The 8,709-nt window shown below is 45.0% G+C and overlaps 1 protein-coding gene across 7 annotated transcripts in view; it reads right to left on the bottom strand.

Moving 5' to 3' along the window:
• The window catches only part of mef2d (myocyte enhancer factor 2d), a 98,242-nt gene that overhangs the window by 34,756 nt on the left and 54,777 nt on the right, over positions 1–8,709 (bottom strand). For 3 of the 7 annotated variants that reach the window (XM_087178723.1, XM_087178725.1, XM_023424119.2), the window contains exon 4: positions 35–172. The exons of 1 other annotated variant lie outside the window; for it this stretch is intronic. In XM_087178723.1, coding sequence (XP_087034849.1) covers positions 35–172 — 138 coding nt within the window. Of the gene's footprint in view, positions 1–34; positions 173–350; positions 486–8,709 lie in introns of all 7 variants that reach the window. 3 more of the 7 variants (XM_087178724.1, XM_087178726.1, XM_087178728.1) reach the window with 2 other exon arrangements.

The following is an 8,709-nucleotide window of genomic DNA, read 5'->3' as shown; positions in this document are numbered from 1 at the left end:
TACACAGAGGAGGGGGGAGGGGGGGGGTACTCACTGACAGCCTATAGTTCTGCATCATTTTATCAAACTCCTCGTCAATTTTTTTGTATTTCTCCTCAGTGCGGGGGGTGAGGGAGAAGGGCTCCTCGGGGTCTGGGCTCTCAGAGTCCCGGTGCTCTTTCTTGTTCAGAGCCTTCGTTCCCCAAACAAAAGAAGAAGAAGAAGAAAAAGAAGAAGAAGAAGAAGAGGAGGGCAGACAGAGGGAGAGAGAGAAAGAGAGAGAGAGAGAGAGAGAGAGAGAGAGAGAGAGAGGTAGATAGAGAAGAGAAAGGGTAGGTTAGATAAGGTGACAAAAGTGTGACGGTACTCACGCCGTAGCGTTTGAAGAGGCTGTCCAGGTCCTCGGTCTTGCGGTACTTGTCTTCGTTTAGCGGGCTTTGGTCGATGGAGTCGTCGCCGTCGGGCTCGGGGCTGTTGCAGCCGTTAAAGCCTTTCTTTCGCAACGTCTGAAGCGGTTAGAGAAGGGGGTAGAGGAGAAGGAGGAGGCACATTTACATTTCATTTTTTCATGCACACTTTGGGATCACCACTTTGATTTCTTAAGACACACTTAGAGAAGAGTGAACACATATGACCATCTTGATTCCACCTACACTTCGCTGCAGCGGTGAAAGTCAACTGGAAGAGTTTGACCCTGGTGATGACACACATCCAGTTTTTTTTTTTAAATTTTTATTATTATTATTCCTAGCGGCATCTTCAAGGGCGTTAGAGAAAAAAAAACACGTTCTCAGTCTCTGATAATTCTCGATTGATTTGTGAGGTCGACGTTCGTAACATCCGCCGCCCACGTGAAAGCGAGCTATTACCACTGAAGCTGCACTCGCTCACCCTGCAGGTGCTCTCGGGAGGTCGCGGATTAAAAAGGGTGAAGAAGCTACAGACTCCCAACTCCAAATGGAGAAAGCTGCAAAATCAAATGGAGGTGGACTGAAAAATACAAGTGCAACCCACCAACCCCACCCCCCATCTTCACCACCACAGAGTGAACAGGATCCGCTGCAGCCGCCCGTGGCACTTTTCACAGAGCGAGAAAACTCTGTGCAAACCTGAGCTACATGTCAGAAAACACAGCGAGGCCCCGCACCTCTGCACACGTCAGGCTAATCAACAGCGTTGGTAATTGGTGCGAAGCTTTGCACTGAGAGGAAAAAGTGATTGAGCGAAGCAAAAGGGTAAAAGGGTGAGTTAGGAAGCAAGTGGTGGTTTTTTTAGTGCTGCGGCTAACGGCAGTCAGGATGTGTCAGTGTTAGCACAATTTGGAAAGGGTGAGAAGAGAAGGAGGGAGGCCAAGGAAAGAGAAAGAGAGAGAGAGAGAGATAGAGATAGAGGCTCTTATTTTGAGAGGATTCTGCTAAACAAGATTTGCTGTTAAGTAGCTTTGCCTGTTGGGCCCTTGACCACACAGCCGAGCCGATAGATCCTCGCAGCAGAATGGATCTTAAACTGAAGCCGGAGAGCTCTCTGTGGTCCAGATACAAGCTTTAACCCTGACTGCTGCAGAAAGAAGAAGAAAATCCCTCGCCTTTGAAATCTATCAGCGAAAAGGAAATAAACTGTGGTACACTGCAAAAAAAATCTCCATCATGTCAAGTCATTCCTACTAGTAATTGAGCCCTGGAAACCTTTTTTTTTCTCTTAATCTGTCTGTGCAGACGAAGAATATTACACTTGAATCGAGACAAATGAAACTTGTAATGTTTGCAGACGTACTGCACCGACAGACTCTCTTAATTAGTTATAAGAAAATAAGATTTAAATGGGCCATACAAGTGATTTTACATGTTTTAGTCCATTTAAATTATGTTTTTCCTGCTATTTTAGACAACAACCACTAATTTCTGCACTCGACAGACTCTTGAGCAGCGATAATTATTTTTTTGGTGGCCACTTGTAAATTTCAGCACTGACACATAATGATCCTATGGAGATCTTAAGTGGAACATGTTAGCCTGTTTGGATGTTCCACGTTCTTCACCAGCTTGTCACTAACTGTCGGCCTGATATTTGGAGCTTTATCCAAATATGCTTTAGCATTACGGTACTGAACAAGACATTAAATATGCTAGAAAATCAAAACGGTAAGCTAAAAGATGCTAAAACAGGCAAAAAATGCTAATAATTATAACAAAATATAAAGAATAGTGCAGCTTTAACTTGATGTTAATGAGTTTTCTAGAGTCTGTTAGTGGATTTTTGTGGTATTTAGAAATGACTAGACACCAGTGAATGTCTACAATCATGTAGTACGCATTTAAAAGTGATGAGAAAATAGACAAAATTCTGGTTTGGTGCAATTGCAGAAAGAAAAAAATCAAATCAAAGGAGATTTTTTTTGCTGTGTGTCATTTCATTGATTATCCATTAGTAGCAAAGTGCTCACATCAGATCATGTTCAATATTTCACACACCCTATATTTTCTTTAATTAACAACCACCTGCTGTGTCAAGTGTGACTGCGGAGTAGTGGTGGTCTGATTAAAACATAAGCATATGTTCAATGACTCCCACTGTGCACAATCACTGCTAAGTGAGGATGATTCAACTGCCTGCAATTCAGCCTCGGAAGTGGAGCCGGCAGGAGCTCGTACCTGCAAGAGCTCCCGCCTAAACCCCGAGGAGGCGCAGACACAGACGCTTTTAATTTTGGATGAATTAGCCTTAAATCCTCAAGAAACAGGTGAGGACAAGAGGGTAATGATGCCACGAGGATGTCGGGGTGAAGACACTTTCAGTTTTAATAACAATAGCACCCCTTTGATATGAATCTCATTAAAACTGGAAGCCATTATTATTATTATTATCGCGGTGTCAAAGCGGCGTTTTATCTATCCACAGAAACGGGTTATTAGACAGATTTGTTCCAACACGGAGACAGTTGCCTGATTCAGCTGTTCAGTCTCCCCGGAACAAGTCGGTGCTCTGATCTGCAGCTTAATGCAAATTTAACACGCAGGAGGAGCCGCCCCACACTTTGTTGTCCACAGTTCATAGAAAACACACTCTGTGGTGGCAGTTGGTGTGTGTGTGTGTGTGTTAGTGTGTGTGTGTGTGTGTGTGTGTGCGCTTTGACCTAAAAATCGAGGGAACAAAAGAACCAAAGGAAAAATAAAAATATATAAAAATAAAACAACTTCCAACATGACAATGACGGCATGTGACAGAGGGCCGCGTGGAGGACGTGATGGAGGCGTGCACCGCCTGCCCCCGACTGTCAGGACACAGAGAGATAAAGAGCCTGCAAACAAACTGTAATGACACTGGAGCAATGTTGGTGCTCCGCTCACATGGACTAACACACACACACACACACACACACACTTGTACCAGTGTACTGGTGAGGGCAGTCGGTGACACATTTCTGACATTCTGTTTCATCACCTGCTCCCCCCCCAGAATTCTGACTCTATCACAACTTCGGTTTTATTTTCTGTAGTTTTGGTCGTCATTATAGTCCACAGAGAAAACACTGGGATCTGGGACACGTGGCGTTATCAGGACAACAAAGTCACACGAGCGGTCGGACGATCAGACAGGAAGCCGCCAGTTCGTTAAACCTCTTATTTTGGAGATAAAACTGGAAGTAACTGCAGCACTGGGCTGTGAGGTTCTTTGTGGCCACAGTCGGTACTGCAGGTCACATGATGCACACAGGCCTCAAACACTATCACTGCAAACCTATCTCCACGGTAAAGAGCCTTTTAATCCCATAAACGTACGTTCACGGTGAAATGATGAATATTTCACCGGTTTCGATCCCCAGTTCCTCCGGGCCGCTTCCAGTGATTGATAAAGACTAGAAAAAATGCAATATAGGTGCAAGTCCATTTACTATTTACCAAGCAAAATGTCCTAACAACTCAACACTGTCCTCGCTCGTCCCGACATAACGATGATGAAACTGGTTTTACTGTAAATACACTACAACTCTCTTATATGCTAAACTCTCATATCGCCTTTCTTTTAAACACACAAACACTTCATATTTTTTGGACATCACAAGCCTCTCTCTCTCTCTTTGTGTCTATGTCTCTGTCTCTCTCTCTCATGTAAACACAGCTGATATTTTGTTATTTTACAATTCAAACATGGGCACTCTCTCTCTCTCTCTCTCAGTTTCGCTGCTCACTCTCTCACACAGTTTTGTGTAACATTACAGCATTTACACATGCTCTCTGTCACACACACACACACAAATACACACACACACACACACACACACTGTAGTCCACTGATCAGCTTGTCTCTCAGTCAGTCAGCCATCTGTTCACCTGTCCACCATCTCTCTCTCTCTCTCTCTCTCTCTCGCTCTATTGTGTTGCCAGGGTAAGATTCACCCTGCAGAGCACCAGGCTAGCCTCTGACTGGCTGCGGCTGCTGACAAGCCCCGCCCCCCTTCCCTTCACCACCACCTCACCTCCCCGCCTCCCTCCCTCCCTTCCTTCCCCTCTGGCTCGCTCGCTCGCCCACCCGCCTGTCCGCCCGCCCTCTGTTTCCAGCTCTCCATGTAACGCTGCTGCTGCTTTCCTCCCTCTCTCTCCCTCTCCCCCTCCCTCCCTCTCTCCTTTTGTCTCCCTCGATCTCTCATCTCTCTGCCCACCACCTTTAACGCAGCTCTCGCTCTCCCTCACAGGAAAGTGCAAAGTCTTACACTCGTCCTTCCGTGTGATTCGCCCTGAACATCTCTCCCTTTTCCTTGTAACGTCTCCATATGTGACTCTCCATGGTCGCCCATTTCCTCTCCTCCTCCTCCTCCTCTCATCTTTTTTTAATTCTTTTTCCCACCACTCTCTCTCTCTCTGTCCTCTTTTGCCCTGTTCTCTCTCTTGACCTGTTCCCAGAGCTTTCCCATCGTAATTTCTCTCCCTCTTTCCCTCTCTTCCCTGCTCCTGCTGTTTCATCCCTTCATCCCCACCCCGTACTCTCTTCTCTGGCTGGTTATCAAACCTTTTTTCTACACTCTTTTTGGTTCGAGTATTTAACGCTGTCGGGGTGCTGAAAGACGACGACTTCTACTTCAGATCAGATAATTCCTGATTTCAATCTAAATTTTGGTCAGACTGTATTTTGACATTTGAGATCCCTGGATTCAGTTCAGAAGCGTTGTTACTAAAAAACTTTCAAACTTACACAGCTCCGTTGCTTTTTCTTTTTCTCATCCCTTCTCTTATTTCAGAGTCTCTTTGTTCGTCTTTGTGTTTGAGTGTGTGACTGTCCGTGTGATGGTCTACTGCGTGTGTTCAAATCTGTTTATATATGAGACTGAAACTGTGTGTGCATGAATCCATGGATGTGGAGTTGTTGCCTCTGCCACTAAATCCTGGAACGGTTAAACGTTAAACTCGCACTATAATATAAAACTCTGGTCAGCCAGATGAGTGTTGGAGCAGCTAGCGACTTTTTGGACAAACGTTAGCTTCGTGAATGAGCTTCTAACTGTCTCTCCGAGTCATTGCTTTACAAATAAACACAGCTGAAATCACAGCACAGTCTTTTGTCTTTAACTGATGCGTCGTGATTATAAAAAAATAAAAAAAATAAAAAATCAGGATTTTAGCAGCAGCTTGGAAGTGACTGCTGGTTAACATGTCGTCTTAATGGACCACATTTCAGTCACTTGTTCCGTTGTGTTGACAACAGAAGCAGAAACATGTGTCAATGAGAACAGCTCTATTGTGAATTCAGCCGTTTTAAAACACTGTATATGTGAGGAGGAGGAGGAGGAGGAGGAGAGAACAGATGAAGAGCTGAAACCAGCTGACACTAAACTGAATGATAATATCCTACAATGAGGCGCGGCCACATACCAGATTCGACCTCGTCTTATTACTATTGTTGTTATTTCAGGTTTAGTTCTATCCTGTTGTTCCTGTATGTGTTAATAAAAAACACATCTCTGCCTCGTGTGTTTAACTGAGAGTGTATGTGTGTGTTTCTGGATAATGACATGTGGACTCTGGAGGACTGATCCGGTCGACATGAAGCACAAACGTAACGTCACGTCCCACTGACGCATGTCACATAGAGAACTATAAGTCCCACACACACACACACACACACACACACACACACACACACACACACACACACACTCTCTCTCTCTCTCTCTGAGGCCCCTGCAGTCAGTCATATGGGACATCATGTCCACGGTCTTGGCACAGCACCGGCTGCCGGGCTCCTCAGATGTTGTATTATAGATCAGCAGCAGTTGTTTGTCGTGTCACTAACCTGCCGAGCTGAGCGACGAGAGGGAAACGGCTGCTCTATAAACACGACTCGCTGCAGCAAAATGTCTAAAATGAACTTTTTTTTACATTGCTTGTATCTGAACAGTATCAGCCCCATCATGTTAACGGTCCATCCTGTCATTAAAATTAGACAAACTCCTTGTTTAGCCATTAGCATTGTTTGCTGTTGTTGATTTTAGTAGATAAATAAAGATTTAAGAGGGAAAAAAAGAGATAATTGATGTTTAATTTTAAATAATCCATCATAGTAAATCATCTTCATCAGGCTATATCATCTTAAATTTTAAAAATCTGCCGTTACTGTGAGATAATCAACAAACCAGGTCATCAAGATGGATTATCATCATGCAAACGTTTGGACACCTGTATTTAAAAACTGAGATGGCGACCCATCACTGAGTTTGGGAGGAGTTGGTTCAGGTTTACAAAAACACTATGTGTCTGTTTTTGTTTGTTTAATTTGGGGGGGTGGGGGGTGTGTGTGTGGATGTGGGGCGTTCATTCAATCATTCAGTATCTCTACAAATTGAATGAGTGCGGGTGAGTAAGTAATTCATCAGTCAAGGACTTCCAGTGCTTAATATGTTTTTAATGGAGTCTTGGCCCCTCTTCAGTGTCAGACTATTAATCACTCTGTAAGAACGGTCAGGATTTTCTGTTTCACGTCAGATCACTGAGAATATCAGGAATAATCGCGACCTACCGGAGTAGAAACATCTTCAGCTCCTCCGACCCTGAAACACTGTTGTCCCAACAACGAGGGACGTCACTCACTTCATGTGACGAAAACTCAACTCTGTACTTTGTCATAAAATGTAAATGTTTCAGTGCAGCTCAGACCAGAAAGAAGAGATCAGACTTCATATCTAATTTGAATGTCAGGAGTCTCGTCTTCTTTGCCTTTATCAGAGCTGATACCGGCGCTGTTGGTAGATTAAAGTGGGTTCATTTAGCCTGTTATGTACTTGTGATCATGTGTTGTCTTTTATCTTTTTCGTTTGACTCTGTAAAACACTTTGTGACATTTGTCAATGAAAAGTGCCAAATAAATAAACTTTATTTCACTTTAAGAAATATTCGTCTCACTTGTGTCATTGGGAGCGGTCAGCTGACTGAGGCCGACCAATCGCGCGTGTGTAAGGACAGGCCTTCCACTGACCTCGTCTAGTCGGGATTACGACCTCGGGATATGACAGGTGTTAGGAGGAAGCCCTCAGAGTTGGGATTATCCGAGAAGGAGTATCTCCAGGTAAGCAGAGGCATCACCTCTCACCTGGGGGGGGGGGGCAAGAAGGGTAATACAAGTCTGGAGTCCTTTAATTGTTCTGGGGTTTTACAGTTTTAGTTTGAAGTGCCGAGGTTGTTACGGCGACTAACTGAGTCAGTTACTTAAAGGGCGAATCCTGTCAAGTGGTATTTTGTGATACATGAGGCTCCGCTGGCCGCGACCCAGGAGGATCAGGGCGGTGCCCGAGGTCCTTAAGCCCCTGCAGAGAGGCTCGCCGGTGAGATCTGCCTTCCTTGAGCCGCTTAAAGGAAAAAGGGCAACCCCATTCTCTGCCCATCTTGCTTTCCCTCCTCGGTTATTCATCGCCGCTCTTTTAGCATTTCGCTCGCTTGTGTTCCCTCCGTCTCTCGCTCTCTTCCTTCCTTTGCCCTGATTGGAATCTGCAGTCAAGCGGATTAACACATTCTGGCAGGAGAGGCAGGCTGCCCACACACACACACAAACACACACACACACACACGCACTTTCCAGCAGCACGTGCATCTCAAAGAGAGGCTGTGTGTGCATATGTACTGCCTCTCAGCCTTACACTGGAGTGAAGGAATGTCTTACTGTGTGATGAATACTGAGTCCATGCTTTTACACACACACACACACACACACACACACACACACACACACACACACACACACACACACCTTCAGAGGACTGTTTGAGGGTTAAGACTTGGTGTTCAGGTTCAGGTTTATGTTGGGGTTCGACACATAGCCGTGATGGTTGAGGTTAGGGTGAAGGGCTATGTCAGTGAGCATCCTCACAAGGATAGAAGTGTGTGTGTGTGTGTGTGTGTGTGTGTGTGTGTGTGTGTAAAAGCATGTGTCTATAAAACTCAAAGTGGTCCTCACAAAGATAGCCAAACACACACAAACCTCCGATGTGAACTTAAGTGCTTCTAAGCACACAGGGACATTCCTGCGTGCATGTACAGTACATGCAGGGTGACACACACACAAACACACACACGAGTGTGTATGTACGTGCATGTGTGAGTGAGTGTGTGTGTGTGTCTGCGTGACTATATCCACACTTCATAATTTATACTCAAAAGCACTTGCTTGGAGAGACTCACAGAGGCAGAGCAGCAAATGGGCACATTTTGTGACTATCCAATTACCCCCCTCCCTCCCCCTCCC

Source organism: Seriola lalandi, unplaced genomic scaffold (assembly GCF_002814215.2).
Source record: "Seriola lalandi dorsalis isolate HSWRI2012SDOR001 ecotype SW California unplaced genomic scaffold, Sedor1 jcf7180002054720, whole genome shotgun sequence".
In the NCBI taxonomy this organism is placed as follows: domain Eukaryota; kingdom Metazoa; phylum Chordata; class Actinopteri; order Carangiformes; family Carangidae; genus Seriola; species Seriola lalandi.
Note: the sequence above shows the minus strand (reverse complement) of the source record. Positions and strands in the feature narration are given on the sequence as shown.